Genomic DNA, 16,727 nt, shown 5'->3' on the forward strand with positions numbered 1-16,727 from the left:
TGCCCACCAAAGGCCGCTGTGGCGCTAGAACAGCCGGCCTGAATGCAGCCGGCTGTTTTGGCGCCACAGCGGCCTCTGGTGGGAATAAGGCAGAACTGCAGCACTTCTTAGGCAAAATGTTTTTTTATGCGGGAAAATACAAAATTATGCGAGACAAATGAATTCAGGAGTAATCATGTCGGGACTATCAGCATCACTTTTGCTTTGTTGGTAGTATTTTACGTATTACCTGCGATGGCATTGGTGGAAACGCATATAGAAGTGGTGCCTGCCATTTGAGGAGGAAGGCATCCCCCAGTAATCAGGGTCCCAGACCTGTTCTGGAGCAAAATTGTGGACATTTGTGGTTTTGTGATGTTGCAAGGATGTTGATAGATGGATGGATGAAATGTTTGTAGGACCACGTCATTCAGTTCCCATTCGTGATCGTGGCAGAATTCTCTGCTCAATGTGTTTGCTGTAGTGTTTTGGCAGCCCAGACGGTAGGAGGCTGAGATGTTAATATTGTGTCCAATGCACCAATTCCACAGTTGCATGGCTTCAGTACTGAGGGAGTGAGATTGGGCTCCTCTCTGTCAATTTATATAAAACATGCACACGATGTCTCATTCCTTAGCAGCGGGAGGAAGTGGAAGCACAAGTTGTGAATTGCATGGAGTTCTTCGAGTGCTTGTTCACTTTAAGCCGCTGCTCCCTTTCTTTAAGAATTCTAGTGCAGAACTCACAGCAGATCTTATAGCGATCCTTTTGGTGACCCTCCCCTAGGCACCGTAAACACGAGGAGTGTGGATCACTCTTCGGCATGCACTTTGCGCAGACCACACAGTTTTTAAACCCCAGAGACCACAGCATACTACGGCTCCTGGGAGTCAAAATGGGGGGGGGGACCCCCAACAACTCTAATCAATAACAACTAAGATAAATATTATACAAAGAACTGTTGAATGCGCTTGCTAAGCAAGGGTTATGAGAAGTTCCAGCCTACCGTCACTGGCAGTAAGAAGGAACTGAGGGGGTGGCGGGTTGGCAGGGCTCCATATTGAGCGCCATGAAGCCACAACTCCAGGGGGTGCCTGAACCAACCCGACAGATGCTGCTATGGGAAAAATCTTCTGGCCACCGTTCACGTGCGTGCGCACACACCTGGTTGGAATGGACATGAACAACACATCTCGAAGAACAACAGTTACAGGAAGGTGAGTAACCATTTTTTCTAGCCGGTTTATGTGCAACATTGTTTTGGCGGGTGACAATTGGCCGTGAACCATGTGAGATGGGCTCCCCAGCCTATTAAGGAGGCGTCGTTTGTGAGCATCATCGAGGGCGGATCCTGCATGAAAGGAATTCCCAAGCACATGTTTTTGGGTTGCATCCACCAAAGTAGAGAAACTTTGACCTTGGTCAGTATTCTGAGGTGCCCGTTTAGGCCATGTTTGTGTGGTTTGTAGATGGTCCTGAGCCAACCCTGGAGGCAGTACATGTGGAGACACGCATGTTATACCACAAATGTGGTTGCGGCCATGTGGCCTAAGAGCTGAAGGTATGATATGTGTGGACTGTTCATAACTGAAGAGATTAGGTTGGTCATAGTAATAAACGTGTCCCTTGGTAATGATGCTTTGGCTTCTATGAAGTTGAGATAGGGCCCCGATGAAGTCCAACTGTTGAACAGGGTTTAAGGTTGACTTTTGTGCATTTATCTGTAACCCCCGACTCTGGAAAAGGTTGATCATCTTGTGAGTAACATCAAAGGCATCTCACCGAGTGGGAGCTTTTAATAGACAATCAATCATTCACGTAGGGGAATATTATTACCCCTTGCTTGCGCAGGTGTGCCACTACTACTGCAAGAATTTTGGAGACGACTCGAGGTGCTGTGGTCAGTCTGAAAGGTAGGACTTTGTATTGGTTGTGGCCTGTTCCCAGGGTAAACCTGAGGAACCTCCTGTGAGCAGGATGTATTGTGATATGGAAATAGGCTGAGAACCAGTGCCCCCTTTCTAGTGCTGGTATTATTGTTGGCAGTGTTACCATCCTGAACCATTGGACCGTCATGAATTTGCTGAGCTTTCTGAGATCTAGAATGGGTCTCCTTCCTCCATTTTTCTTTTGGGATAAGAAATAATGGGAGTAGAAACCCTTCCCCCTGTGTTGTGGAGGAACTTGTTCCATGGTGCCTAGGTGTAGAAGATGGTTAACTTCTTGTCGTAGAAGGTGCTCTGAGATGGGTCCCTGAAGAGGGACGGTGAGGGGAGGATGGGTGGGAGGGATGGAGTAGCCCATGCATATAATTTCTAGGGCTCATTTGACCATAGTGATGGATGCCCATGCTGGATAGAAAGGGCGCAAATGGTGACCAAACTGGGAGCTAGTCAGTGATGTCAGCACTGTCGGGTAGGGGAGTGTGACGGTGCCACCCATAAGGCTTTATGGAAATATGCAGTTCACAGCAAGGGGCTGGAGGGGGTATGCCCCGATTCCACCCCCTTTCCCAAGGCCCTACCCCCGCCTCTTCTCCACTTCCTCCTCTCTCTCCTGAAAGTTATTAAATGTTCAACGCCAAGGAACAGATGGGGTAGAGGAGTGAATTTTCCACGGCCTCCCTCACAAAATATATCACCACTTTGCCTTTAGTAATTATCCTTTTGAGGGGAAAACCAGGCACTTCTCTCTTTTTGCAAAGTCCTGTGACCTCTTTCAGCTAAAGAAAACTTGTGAGTGCTGGTGATGCAATAGTTCTTTACCCTTCTCCCCATTATAGCCGTGGGGGAGGAGTAAAGGTGGGGGTGCAGTGTTAAGGCCCCCGTGACCCCCAATGCCTGCACACTTCAGGGGACAGCAGCTCCTGTTGGAAGGGGCATTTCCCTCACTAGCGTTAAGTTGCCCGATGCTCCCAGGACTTGGAGGGACAGCGTGGCTGCTACTCTAGCCCAGGCTGGAGCTGGGAGGAAGGCCACGGGTTCTGCTGTGCAAGGTCCCTCACCCCCATTAGGAGTTGGAGCAAGGACAGGGCACCGGGGCAAGGAGTGGGGAAGTGGGAGGGGGAGCTGAGGAGATGGGGCCCCGGGCCGGGCAGGGGCCGCAGCGGGAGGAGGATGGGGAGGAAGGTCTGGGAAAAAGGGGCAGGCTGTAAAAAAATAATTTCCTTCCGGAGAAGCAGACTCACCCTGCCCGGGGTCCAGGCAGCGGTGGCTGCTGCCCTTCCCCCCCCCCCCAAACAGCTGATCGGGAGTAGGGAGAGAGAGAGGAGGAGGGGTGAGTAAGAGGCGGGGGAGGGGGAGCTTTGCTGCCGTGCAACAGCAGGACAGAGCCCCGGGCACAGCAACACCAAGCTTCCCGGAGAAGAGAGGCCATGCCGGGGTCCCTTTGGAGCGTGGGCCCGGTGCCCCCAAAGCTGCAGACTTAACTGAAAACAGCTCAGCAAGTACTCCTGTCTCCAGCACCCAGCTCCCAATGGGATCCAAACCCCAAATAAATCCGTTTTACTCTGTATAAAGCTTATACAGGGTAAACTCATAAAATGTCCGTCCTCTAGAACACTGATAGATATGCACAGCTGTTTGCTCCCCCAGGTATTAATCACTTATTTTGGGCTAGTTTATAAACAAAAGTGATTTTATTAACTATAAAAAGTAGGATTTAAGTTTTCTCAAGTAGTAAAATTACAAAGTAATTTACGAAGAACAAAGTAAATTACCAAGCAAAATAAAACAAAATACATAAGTTTAAGCCTAATGCATTAAAAAACTGATTTTAGGTAATATCTCACCCTCAGAGATGTTCCAGTAAGCTTCCTTCACAGACTAGACTCCTTCCTAGTCTGGGCCCAACCCTTTCCCCTGGTACAGTCCTTGTTTAGTTTCAGCAGGCATCTTAGGTGAAAAGCCGGGGATTTCACATGACTGGGCACCTTTGTTCTGTTCCACACCCTTTTATAGCTTTGGCCCAAGGCGGGAATCCTTTCTCTCTCTCTGGGTTCCCACCCCTCCTTCCAAATGGAAAAGTACCAGATTTAAGATGGATTCCAGTATTAGGTGACATGGTCACATGTCCTGTGAGACCGCCTTCTTCTTTACCTTCATTACATAGGAAGGCTTGCAGGTAAACAAATCCATTCACAGTTCATTGATTCTGAAGCACCCTGAATGGCTTCCACTTAATACATTTACATCAGTAATACAAGTTTATATCTTATTCTCCTAACTCCAGACATAGAAATAATACATGCAAACAAATAGGATGAACACACTCAGTAGATCATAAGCTTTGTAATGATGCCTTACAGGAGACCTTTTGAATAAGGCATATTCCCGGTACATCATATTCACACTTACAAAGATATTTTTATAAAGCATATGGAGTGCAACATTACACTAGCTACTGCCTCTCAGGGAGGTGGAGTACCCACACCGGCAGGCGAATCCCTCCCATGAGCCTAAGTAGTGTCTATACTGAAGAGCTACAGTGGTGCAACTGTGCCGCTGTAGCGTTTAAGTGTAAACATACACTGTCTCATCAACAGAAGTTGGTCCAGTAACAGATATCTCCTCCCCCATCTTGTCTCTCTAAGATCCTGGGACCAACATGGCTACAACACTGCATAGAATAAAAAGAACTCTAGTCCCAACATTACCAACTAGGTGGATCAACAAAAAACAAACAAAACATGTAAGTGCAATCAGGTTTCTACAACCAGCTTTAAAAGCTGAGATATAATACCATGGAGAGCCTCTGAAGCTTACCTAGTCATCCAGAGGCAGTAGTACTAAGGACCCCAGTCATGGAGCAGGGCCCCACGGTGAAATGACACTAGCGTGTGTTATAATATAACCTAGGAAGACTGAAGCAATGATACTTCCCAAGGCAACCGATACATATTTAAAAACTATAATAATAAATAAAAACATTTTAAACCCTCCCCCCACCCACACACACACACTAGCTTTCTTAATTGGCTATGCCGTGCTGGTAGTGTCAATGCCCCAATGCTTTACATCATTGATTAGATGGGCTTGATCATGAAGAAAACATCCCCCCAGTATGTTACACCAATATGATGCTGAAAGGGAATGATCTTAGCCTATCAGAGGACCGTGCGGCTGTACCATTTTCAACTCATAACAGTCTTTTCCTCCCTCCCCAGTTCCCTGCACTTGGTTTGGGTTAGTCACCATCCAGTTATTCCAAGGCCTGGTCTACACTACAGGGCGAGGTCAACATAAGCTACCTAGCTGGGAAATGTCTTCACTTAAATTTGGCTCCTGCCAACGTAAGTGCCTCTCTACACATCCCCGAGTCGCATAAAGTCACAGTCGATGTAATCAGATCAACGCAGCGGCAGTGTAGACACTGCATTGCTTACGCTGACTGTTACTGGCCTCCAGGAGCCGTCCCACAATGCCCCCCCAACAATACAAGCGAACCTGGGGTGAGGACGTGGACTGCTGACACAAGGAGCCAAGCAAGCGCACACCCCAGCAATTTACTAACTGCGGTGGCTGTACGTCGACATACGTTAAGTTGACATAAATTTGTAGTGTAGACATGGCCAAAGAGATGAGCCTGGCTGAACTGTAGAGAGACGGGAGAATGGGGTAGAAAGGAGGAGCAGGGGAAGGGAAAAGAAACATGCCAACCAGCAGTTTCACGGCACGTTACAGTTTTGTAGTGCCTTCCCTCATCTCACTTCAAATTTGACAGTAGTGAGAAGGGGGTTGAAACACAGAGGTCACGATAAACCCTGAACTTGTAACATCTGTTTTACTAATGGGGGAAGGGGGATAGGGGATGATCAGGGGGGAGGAACTGCCCCCTAAAACTGAGGCTACCCAAAAAAAAAACCCAACACCCTCATGCTCATCTTCAGCCAATGGTGCTTGCTTTGATTAAACTGAGCAAAGGGTCAATTTCAGGCTGGATCACAGGAAATACTGCCTCGCTGGGACGAGTCTATTAGACTGTGAACTGTCTCCCAAGGGAAGGGATGGGAGTTCAATCACTGGGGTCATTTACAGCCAAGATTAGACAAAACCTAGGAGAATAAAAAACCCATTCTGCACCATCTGCTGGTAGTCAGAGTGAACCACCAGATGTGGCCCAATATGGCTTTTCCAAGTCTAATTTATGGGATTCACTTAAATTTGCAATTTCTCTCCCATTGCACGGCCCTTTCCCTTTGTATAGGCGTCTGGTTTGCTGCAGATCCAGTATCTCATCATAATGCACCGTGAGCTGCTGACGCCTTTCTCGTCATTCAGATATGTGCAGTCGCCGCCTCCTCTTATCGGAAACCTGCAACACAAGAACCAGGGCGCTAGAGGTTACATGTGTCTGTCATTATCAGAGACACTCCTGACTGTGTCTCTTAGGGGAGCTACTGCACACACAGACCTTGTCTGTGCAGACTGGAACAGACCCTCCTGCTTTCCTCTCCCTGCAACAGAATCCACAACTGCCTCCTCCCTGGCAGGTGGGAATACCAAGAGGGCCACAGAAAGTAACCAGCGTGGAGCAGCAGGACAGCAGCAGGAGAAGGGGGGTGGGGATGAAAGAAGACAATCATCCCGTTCCCGTTTAATCCTCTCTTCTGGGTAGCTGGTTTCCTCCCTCACCCCCAGTTGCTGCTCATCCTCCCACCCACCTGTGAGCAGCGCTGACACCAAGCAGGAAACAGCCGGGTGCAAGTCACCCAAGGAGGAGGCCTTCTAAGGAGCTGAAAGAGCCTGTAACAAACGCCAAGACCTGACAGCACAGGCTGGATTATTCACAAGCCAAGATTTGTCTCTAGCACCCAAGTATCCAAAGCACCCAACGAGCCCCGAATTAGGACGCTGCTGCCCAGGTTTCTTTTTCAAATATACAGAGAGAGAAACTCACCAGTGGTTGAATTCGCTGCCGTTGGCCCATTTCCAGGGCTGGCCCAGCTCCTGCTCCCTCCGGAGGCCGATCCAGTGCTCAGGGTTGCCTTTATAGCGCAGCATGAAAGCCTTGAATAGAGGCACATACAACAGGAACAGCACATATTAGACTCCCGCTTCATAGGAGATGAATCTCATCTGCCTCGGCGCACTCTGCGCAACAATACCTGCCCCTGTCTAAAATCTCTCTCTCTCACACGTACGCTGCCGCACACAACAAGAGCTTCGACTCCCTTGTTGCGCAGAGGGCGCCGAGGCAGATGAGATTATCTCCTATGAATCGGGAGTCTAACATGTGCTGTTCCTGTTGTATGTGCCTCTATTCAAGGCTTTCATGCTGCGCTATAAAGGCAACCCTGAGCACTGGATCGGCCTCGGGAGGGAGCCAAAGTAACCACTTTCAGTTGTTGTTGTCCCAGGCTAGGCGGGTAGGTGTGCCTATGCAAACAAGGTCAGCCCCTGAAGTTCTTTTCAACCCTCACCATAATTCACCACCAGATGTCAGGGTAGAGCTTATTCTGACTCTGCTTACACATGGATCAACTTTTCAAGCAAATGGGGGCATAATACGTGCACCCGCAAATATTTACACGTGCCAACTGTATGCTGACGTGGCCACGTTTCTACATAAGAAACAGCAAATCAGGAAACTGGATCATAGGAACCCACTGAGGTGAGCAGGTCTCTGCTCCCCACACTTAAGAGGGTTGGGCAGTTGTGGCCCCATCTGGGTAGCCCCAGTGCCTCTCCCCGAGCTGCTACCCCACCAATGAGACTGTTTACCTGGCTCCCTTCCTTTCTCCCGGTCTCCACTGCGGGCTGCGGACTGCGGACTGTGGTTAAGGGGCTGCTCTGACTGCTGGGAGTCCTCAGTGGGACTCTCTCCCTTCTCCATCTCTCCTCTCTCAGGGAGACACTAGGGAGCATCTACTCCCTCTCCCTGCCTGGGTGTGGCGGTGTTTTACTCAGCAGCAGTGGAGTGGCTTCTCTCCTGATTGACCTGGAATCCAAGACCACCATACGAAGAGTCAGCGGCTTGTCTGTGGTTTGGCAGCCCCCTGTTCATTGCCACAAACACAGAGATACAAGCAATGAAATGAACACCCTCACATGTCATCAACCCTGTGCAACAAACCCCATCCTTCTCTCTCACCCCAGGATTGCTGCCTCTCACCTGGGTGTGCCATCATAGAAATGTAGGACTGGAAGGGACCTTGATAGGTCATCTAGTCCAGTCTCCTGCACTCAGGGCAGGACTTTTAGACCATCCCTGACAGGTGTTTGTCTAACCTGCTCTTAAACACCTCCAATGCTGGAGACTCCACAACCTCCGTAGGCAATTTATTCCAGTGCTTCACCACCCTGACAGTTTTTCCTAATGTCCAATCTAAACCTCCCTTACTGCAATTTAAGCCCATTGCTTCTTTTCCCTGTCCTAAGAGGTTATAGAAAACAATTTGGGGTGGGGATAGCTCAGTGGTTTGAGCATTGGCCTGCTAAACCCAGGGTTTTGAGCTCAATCCTTGAGGGGGCCATTTAGAGATATGGGGCAAAAATCTAACTGGGGATTGGTCCTGCTTTGAGCAGGAGGTTGGACTAGATGACCTTCTGAGGTCCCTTCCAACCCTGATATTCTATGATTTATCACCCTCCTCTTTAAAACAACCTTCTACGTACCTGAAGACTGTTATCATCCCCCGCGCCCCAAGTATTCTCTTCCCAGAAAAGCGTTTGGAGAAATGGTGGCGGGGAGGAAGGGGGGAGTTAGTATAATGAGGATCAGGGTCCATGTGGCAAGCTCTGTGCTTGAGGCAGGTGCACATAGCGCTCTCTGTATGGAGGGGAAATGGATCTAGTACCCAGTGCCCTCCCCCTGTACTGACACCTCTTCCCCCTCCCCCAGGATGTGGAGTAGGCACACAGACATACATATAGAGCTTTCTATGTGACATGGAATTGGGTACCCACACTCCTCCTCCTCCCCCGGCACTGATGGCTTTGTGATGCTAGGAGCATGGGGCGAGGCACACGTAGCTCTGGGAAGGGGGATTTTAGTAGCCAGTTCCCAACCCTCCCTGCACCAGGGAGCTGTAGCTGTGTGTTTGCAAGGCCTGGCGTGAACTCTCACAGAGCTTTCCACACAGGCTGAGAGGAGGGGAGGGGCTTCCCTTAGAGTTGGGGGAGATACAAGGTCCCAATGTTAAGAGAAATCAGGAGCCCAAATACCTTTGTTAATCTGGGCCTGGGAGAAAGGGGCCCAGTACAAGCCAGGGGTGACTGGGCCCCGATGTGCTGGGCGCTGCACAGACACACAGGGAGAGACAGTCCCTGCCCCAGCTGAGATCAGGGCCCCGTTGTGACAGGATGGGGCGCTGGCCCCCTTGCCTCCTAACTCCTCCACAAATGAGTTGTTAGTGTGTTGCCCTGTGGAGTTGAGTTGATTCTTTTGTTTCTTGTTTCAGTTCCTCTCCTGTGGACTGGGGGAAGGGCAGAAATGAAGGATTCAGAAAATGGCGTCTGACTGGTCTTTGAAAACAGTGTTAGAAACCCCAAACCCTGTAACCCCCATTTCTGGGTGGGATCTGGGGGTTCCAGCTCAGGGCAGGGGGGATAGGGATATTGGTGCTGCTAGCCATGCAGACAGAGAGTGAAGGGAAGGTTTGTGACTGTTACAAGCACACAGCACAAAATGTCCGCTGGAAAGTGAAAGTAACTCAGGAGCCGAAGAACGACACAATGTCACGGAGAGCCTCAGAGACTCCCCCACCCCCAACACACCCCTGGGACACTAGGGAAGTCCTTGTCCCCACTCCATGCAGAGCGGGCTCAGGAGAGGGGAGGGGGAAGAGACTGAGGAGTGGAGAGGAAGGAGGGAGAAAACCAGGCAATGAAAAGGAGAAACAGGAGAAACGCAGTAAGGGAAGAGAGAAAGAATCAGGGTAGAAGAAGGGACTGGAGAAGAGACTGGGACTTGCCCCTCCAGGGCTTAATTTGTCCCCAGTGTTGCTGGGGCTGAGTAAGTCTGCTGTGAAAAGTGACAAGTGATATTTTTATGTTTGTTAATATCACTTTTTACAACAGAGAAGAGAGACGACTGTACATTATTTTTATTACTGAGTCTGCAAAAATAATTCCTACATAAGTAAATTACAAGGATTGGGAGGTGGATCTGTGCATATTTATTTGTTTTTCCTAAAGTTCATTAAGTATTTTTGGAAAAAGTCTCAGAGCAGCCACCAGCAAGAGTTGGTGGCAGCTCTCAGAGGCCACCAAAAATTTTGTTCATAGAAAAGAACCTCTGGACTAGATCACACTAGCGCAGTGATACTCAGAGCTCAGTGATTCAGGAGCCAAATTAGTGATCGGCATTCCCCAAAAGAGCGATAGTCGTGTGAATCCAGTGTTTCATTTCCTGTAGTACTACCCAGATTTAAATAGTATGATAGGGCAAGTGTTTAGCTCATATATATATTCACAATAAGTAAGTTAATATCTTAGTGCAAGTTGATAACTTAACTGGTTAATAACACAGTAAAAGCCTCCTGACTGGTTAATAACTGTAATATCAGACGCTGCAAAGAGCCGCAGGAGACACGTTAGAAAGTCACTTGCTGCTCCTGAGTCTTAGTGTGAGTATCACTGCTCCAGCATTGTGGGTAGACTTTCCCTCCCCACAACAGTGGCCCTATACCACAGACAGTGCGGGGGGCAGAGGATGCACGTTTCACCCATTGCAGCCACAGTGCAAGAGAATCCACCCCCGGCATCCTGGTACTGGTTTGGGAGGAGTGGGGGGTGATGCACCCTGCTGTGGCTGCCCCCTGGAATCAGTGCCGGTGAAGTGGGGTGACTGCACCCTATTAGCCCCTCTGCAGGGGAGTCTAGCCCCCCTCCCCCTGCCCCAGTTCACCTCATACCCTGCACATCGCCCAGCGTCAGCAGTAAATCTACCAACATTGCCAAGAGAACTGGGCTGCAGGCTCCACGGGGCAGGATCCGGTTCTTTCTGTGCGTGAATTCAGCACCCGGTGCAGTGCTGACCCCTCAGTAATAACGAGGAGACTCACCTCAGTCTGTGTCAGTGGCATGGAGACCTGCCTTTAGCTGGTTCAGAGAGACCTTGGGCAGCTTCAAAGCACAATCTTCCCATTCCTTCCCATTGCAGGAGAACTGGTCTGTCCTTTGGGGGAGGGGTGGGAAGGGCAGCGGGTGCACAACAGCACAGGCAGAGGGGCAGGGAAAGCTTTCAGTAGAACCGGCCCAGCCCAGAGACAGCTGCACACTGAGATCTACTCTGCACATGTGCCTGTTATTGGCCTTAAATACACAGAAATCTGCATAGATGAGGTGAGTCAGAGGCTTCCTGTTCCGAGCCATGCTGGGCTGTTGCTCCCACAAACTGGGCTGCCAGCCAACTGAATGCTATGGGCTTGTGTGTTCAGGATAAAAATGAGCCAAGACTGTTGGACAATGACTCAGCTCTGTGCTCTCTGTAATTCCTCTTTGCTTCTCCTGTTCTAAACCTCCAGCCAGAGAGAGCGATCAAACCCCATCTTGACAGCCATTCACCCTAGTCCCACTCCCCTCATCTCTCTCCTATGGGGGGGGCAGGGCAACCCATCAACCAGGACATGGGGGAGATGAGCCCTGTGTAGATAGCACAGTGATTGGAGAAATTCACCCGGCAGACAAAGCTCACCCAATCAGTGAGGATTGGGAGGGGGAATGTTTTGTAGAGACATCACCTGATGTTAGGGGGTGGGATCAATGTTCCCTCTAATTTTTTATGTCCATGTGTGTAATTTTGTATGTGCGGCAATATGGAGGTGATGTGTGGCGGGGGTGGGGTGAGGGGTTCGGTGGGCAGGAGGGGGCGCAGGGCTGGGGCAGAGGGTTGGGGTGCAGGGGGGGTGAGGGCTCTGGCTGGGGGTGCGGGCTCTGGGGTGGGCCTGGGGATGAGGGGGTTTGAGGTGCAGGCTACCCCGGGGCTGCAGCGGGGAGAGAGGACAGATGCAGAGAGGCTGGGCTGGGTGAGGGGCGCCTCTCTATGGTCATGGCAGCTCCGGCTGGGCTGGGCTGGGCCGAGCCGAGGGAGAGGCGCCTCTCCCTGCCTGTGCAGCCCTTGAAAGCCTGCTGCACGGGGAACTTAGGGATACACCCTGTAGACAGCAGATCGGAATAATGCAACCCCAGAGAGTCAGTGCCGGCAGGGGGGTGGGGGGGGCAGGGCAGGAGAATGGATCCAGCAGTGGGTGCCCAACAGCACAGGTAGAGGGACAGGAAAAGCACCCCAGAGTCAGCGAGCACGGGCCCAAGGCAGATGCAGGCATCAGTTTCCTTATGCACTTTGTCCTGCCACACACCCAGCGTAGAAGGGAAGGGACACGGTGTTTGACCCACAGAGCCACCGGGCTGGAGACCCGGAATCATTAATGTGAACTGACTAGAGCCTGCACATGTTATGGATAATCCAGAAGAGTCAATGGGCGCCCTGAGGAGCCGGACACATGTAAACACAGCATGGCTGGGAGGTGCCAGGTGACTGTTGCTTAAGGGTGCTGCTAGGAACAGAGCAGGGAGCCAGGCCAGAGAGATACTTGATGATGGAACTCAGAGAAGGAGAACACGGCTTCTCCATGGCGCCCACCAATACAGACTCAGGATTAAGCTGAGCTTTCCTGAGTCCTGAGGACTCTCTGGTGCTGGACTTTGCTCTGAGAAGTTGCCTCGCTCCCTAGGAAGGAAAAGCCTCTCTCAGGCGTCTGATCTCAGTTTGACTCGCTGTTTACAGCCATGGTGAGAAACGGGGGGTACTGGAGCCCGAAAGCCAGGCCAGGAGTCGATGAGGCTACGTGTCCCTGCCCTTGTGGAACACATGGGCTCTGCCCGTGGGCTCTGGCAGACGGAGGGGGTTACACCCAGGAGAATGTTTAAAAGCCAGAGCGTAGCAAGACTGGGACACCCCCATGCCAGGGGCTCTGTGTGCTCACCCTTCCCCCATGCTAGGTTCAGCCAGTCTCCCTCCACAGGGGTTCTGTGTGTCCCCCATTCTCCCCTCATCTCATTCTCCTCCCCATGGCAAGGGTTCTGTGTGTTTCCCCATCCCCCTACCAGCTCCCCTATTTCCCTCCAGCAGGGGTTCTAGGTACCCCCATTCCTCCTCTCCCTATACCAGGTTCCTCCATTATTTCCCCTATGGCAGGGGCTGTGTGTGGCCCCATTCCCTTTCCTCCGCCATGCCCAGGAACCCCCAATCTCCCCCCCAAGAGAGGTTCTGTGTGCCCCATTCCCACCTCTCCCCCATGCCAGCGGCTCTGTGTGGTCTCCCTTCCCCTATATCAGGCTTCCCATTCTTCCCCAATATCAGGGGCTCTGTGTGCGCCCCATGCCTCTTGTTACCCCCTCCCCCACCAAAGCAGGGTCCTCCAATCTCTCTTCTAGCACGGGTTCTTCTGTGTCCCCTCCCCATGATGGGTTTATGTCCTGGCCTTTAAACAGTCTCCTGGAAGTATCCCATTAGTGCCAGGGATGACAGAGTCTTCCTAAAAGGGGGAACGAAGCCCCAGCCCTTCTGTGGCCCCCCCGACCCTCCTTGGCGTGGCCAAGCCGAAAGCTGGAGCCAGGCCGGGAAGCCTGGGCCCTCCATCTGCCTAGGCTGAGGGTGGAGCGGACTGAAAGCAGCTCCTGGCCCTTGTCCCCGTCACCTGGGCACCCCGCCCAAGGCAGGTGGAGGGGCCACAGCTGCCTGCGCGGCCCCTACCCCAACCTGGTTCCTGCTTCCAGCCTGGCTGGGGGCGGGGCCTCAGGGGGAAGAACAGGGGCAGGGGGCCAGGCCTGTGGGGAAAAGTGGGCACCCCTGGTTAGTGCACCAGACCCCTGAGGGCTCACACTTGGCCTCCATGACTCCTAGACTGGCCTTCAGGCTCCAAAACCCCTGTTCACTAGAGCTCTAAACAAGTCCAGCCAAAGCCCCGTCCCCTTTTCCAAGGCAGGGGAACATTCATTCCTCACCGGGAATGCAGTGTCAGAGAGTCCTTAGAGAGCACGGGAACGGGCACCTTAAGTCAGAGTCCATGCTGGTGGGAGCCATGGCCCAAGCAGCCACGCTCTCCTTCTCTGAGATCCATCTGCACGTTCTGTCCCTGTAGGGTGACCAGACAGCAAGTGTGAAAAATCAGGACAGGGGGTGGGGGGTAATAGGAGCCTATATAAGAAAAAGCCCAGAAATCGGGAATGTCCCTGTAAAATCGGGACATCTGGTCACCCTATGTCCCTGACAGTCAGTCTGCTGCTCCCAGCAGAAATAAGGCTTGGACCGGAAAGGAAATGGGTGCGTGTGCACAGAACCCGGGAAGGGGGGGAGGAGGTGGGGGCGGGGGCACGGGGGGGTGGGGGGAGGGACACAGAGCCTCCAGGGTGTGAAAAATCCACTCCCCTGAGCAAGGGGCCAGCCAGGGACAATGGGGCATGGCAGAGGCGACCCCCGCCCAGACCCTGCCACAAATGCACAGCGCCCTGCACAGAACTCCCACTCCCTAGTGCCCCAACACACAGTGATCTTCCCCACCCCCTCACAGCACAGCACCCACCCCAGGGCCTCCAGAGACTCACTCTCCCACGCCCTGCCTCCTGGCCCCACTCACCGGCCCTGCTGGAAGGTGACTGTGACTGCTGGTCTGAGCCGGCAATGCAGCCTGGGCTGGTCCCAGGGCAGGGAATCGCTCGGGCCCCTCGGAAGTGGTGTGATCAGCCAGGCCAGGGCCTGCCCCGCTTGGGTTCCATCAGGACCTACTTGCCTGGAGGGGCTCAGCCAAGCCCCCCGGCCGAGACTGGCCAGGCTTCTGCACCCGTCCCAAGCGGCTCAGCTCCAGGGAGACAGGTGGGGCCGCACTGGTGGTGGGAAGCAGAGACTGCCTGGAGCCGGAGGTGCACTGGGGTCCGGCCAAGAGGCAGAGAGAAGCCAGTGGGTGGGGCCAGGGGGTGGAGAGGAGCCCTTGGCCGGCCAATGGGCAGACCGAGAGGAGCAAGTGGTGGACAGGGCAAGGTGCAGGGGGCTCAGTGGGCTGGTGGGGTCTCAGGGCACAGTGCAAGCAGAGCAGGTCGGGCAAGGCCCCTTCTAGGGTGACCAGATGTCCCGATTTTATAGGGACAGTCCCGATTTTTGGGTCTTTTTCTTATATAGCCGCCTATTACTCCTCACTCCCTGTCCGGATTTTTCACCCTTGCTGTCTGGTCACCCTAGCCCCTTCTGAGCATGGCCCGGCTCCATGGTGCCACTGTAAACCCGGCACTGCTTATAAAGGACTGTCAGGACCAGCTACCGCACTAAGGGATTGTGACCAGGTAACTCCTGAGCTCTTACCCAGGTGCTTTTCTCTGCGCTCCGTCCCGGCTCCCCAGGGTGCATGGGGCGCTCGGTGCTCACAAGCTGCTGGCACACGTGGCTCCCATTGGTACTAGACATCACCACTGGGACATTCGCTCTCCATGGACCTGACTGACCGCCACAGACCGGGGGAGTGATAAACCCCTGGAGCTCTGAGATCCGGGTCAAGGTTTGTCTCTGACTCTTTGACAGTGGTGGTTGGGGGATCTGGACGAGACCTACTGATAGGGGGTGGGGCAGGGCTTAAATGCGCATAGAGTATTTCCCAGAGGCCCACCCCCCGCCCATACCCCATGCTATGAAAATTCCAGGGGGGTTGAAAATATTTACCGGAGCTCCGCTGCTGGGCTGGGGCGATGGTGTCTGCAACTCCCATGCGTCCCTGGTGATGATGGTTTTCGGGGTGGAGATTATGTACTTTCCATGAGCAGCACCATTGATTTCCATCCCTGTCGGTTAGCCAGAGACAATACCTTGAAATGGTCCCTGACTTTTGGGACCGGATGGAATTACAGGCCCTGTGTGAGCCAGGCTGGATGTTTCCAACATTCAAAATGTATTTACCCGAACTGCCTGCCAAATCTTGACACAGAGCCAGCCAAGAACTCTCCCAGTGGTTACTGCAGGCTCAGTGCAGGCAGTGGTATTAGTCACGCACACATTGCATTGTGCAATCCACGCTGAAGACACTTTAATATTGACATGAGCAATTGCAGTGGTCAGAGCTCATGTCAACATTTCAAAAGCACCAGCCTGGTTCCACGGGGGGGTGCACCCCCCCCCCCACCTGCTCTGATCCTGGGGTAAAGTCACTGTGAGGGTCACTGCCCTCCACCTGCCCTGATCCTGGGGTACAGTCAGTGGAGGTGCACAGTCCCCCATCTGCATTTATCCAACGGTGCAGTCCTATATTTCACCCCAACCTCTGCCCACCCTGATTCCTGCCTTCAGTCACTCTGGGGTACGTATCAAAATGACAGATTATAAACAGATCACAGACCCCAGATCTACTGCTGCTACCATCTCTCACCTGGGTGTCTCGGTCTAGCAGCAAACACCTCCCTGATTCCAGGCTGATGGGGGGAGCTGGTTTAGGTAGGGTTACCATATTTCAGCGAGCAAAAAAGAGGACGGGAGGAGCCCCGCCCTAGCCCCGCCCCTGCCCCTCCCACTTCCCGCCCCCCCTGACCTCCCAACCCTCCCCCCGTTCCTTGTCCCCTGACTACCCCTTCCTGGGACCCCTGCCCCTAACTGCCCCCCAGGACTATCTAAGCCTCCCTGCCTCTTGTCCCCTGACTGCCCCAACCTTTATCCACACCCCCACCCCCAGACAGACCCCTGGGACTCCCACGCCCCATCCAACCACTCCCCACCCCCTGACAGCCCCCCCCCAGAACTCCCAACCCATCTAAACCCCTCTGCTG

The 16,727-nt window shown here is 52.7% G+C and overlaps 1 protein-coding gene across 3 annotated transcripts; it reads right to left on the bottom strand.

The window, feature by feature from the left end:
• Positions 1 to 3,616: 3,616 nt before the first annotated feature.
• On the bottom strand, positions 3,617 to 14,831 carry LOC117870481 (C-type lectin domain family 2 member D-like). Of its 3 annotated transcripts, none has more exons than XM_034757666.1 (4): positions 14,561 to 14,831; positions 7,701 to 7,917; positions 6,877 to 6,986; positions 3,617 to 6,291 (listed from the first exon to the last, which is right to left on the bottom strand). In XM_034757666.1, exons 2-4 carry the CDS (start codon positions 7,842 to 7,844, stop codon positions 6,135 to 6,137), a joined length of 411 nt encoding a protein of 136 aa, XP_034613557.1. In that variant the 5' UTR covers positions 7,845 to 7,917; positions 14,561 to 14,831; the 3' UTR covers positions 3,617 to 6,134. The 3 variants fall into 3 exon arrangements, with proteins under 3 accessions (XP_034613557.1, XP_034613555.1, XP_034613554.1); XM_034757664.1 differs by lacking the exon at positions 14,561 to 14,831 and adding an exon at positions 10,985 to 11,205; XM_034757663.1 differs by lacking the exon at positions 14,561 to 14,831 and adding an exon at positions 10,985 to 11,205 and having other exon boundaries at positions 7,701 to 7,975.
• Positions 14,832 to 16,727: the final 1,896 nt, after the last annotated feature.

The sequence above is a fragment of the Trachemys scripta genome, unplaced genomic scaffold (assembly GCF_013100865.1).
Source record: "Trachemys scripta elegans isolate TJP31775 unplaced genomic scaffold, CAS_Tse_1.0 scaffold_28, whole genome shotgun sequence".
Taxonomy (NCBI): Eukaryota; Metazoa; Chordata; order Testudines; family Emydidae; genus Trachemys; species Trachemys scripta.

Bases quoted from the DNA above. Each gene is read 5' to 3' on its own strand.
- LOC117870481 (XM_034757666.1), bottom strand. From the start codon at position 7,844: ATGCTCCCTAGTGTCTCCCTGAGAGAGGAGAGATGGAGAAGGGAGAGA. The intron at 6,987-7,700 runs GTAAACAGTCTC...CCTCTATTCAAG, and splicing joins GGAGAAAGGAAGGGAGCCAG to GCTTTCATGCTGCGCTATAA. The intron at 6,292-6,876 runs GTGAGTTTCTCT...CTTGTGTTGCAG, and splicing joins GGCAGCGAATTCAACCACTG to GTTTCCGATAAGAGGAGGCG.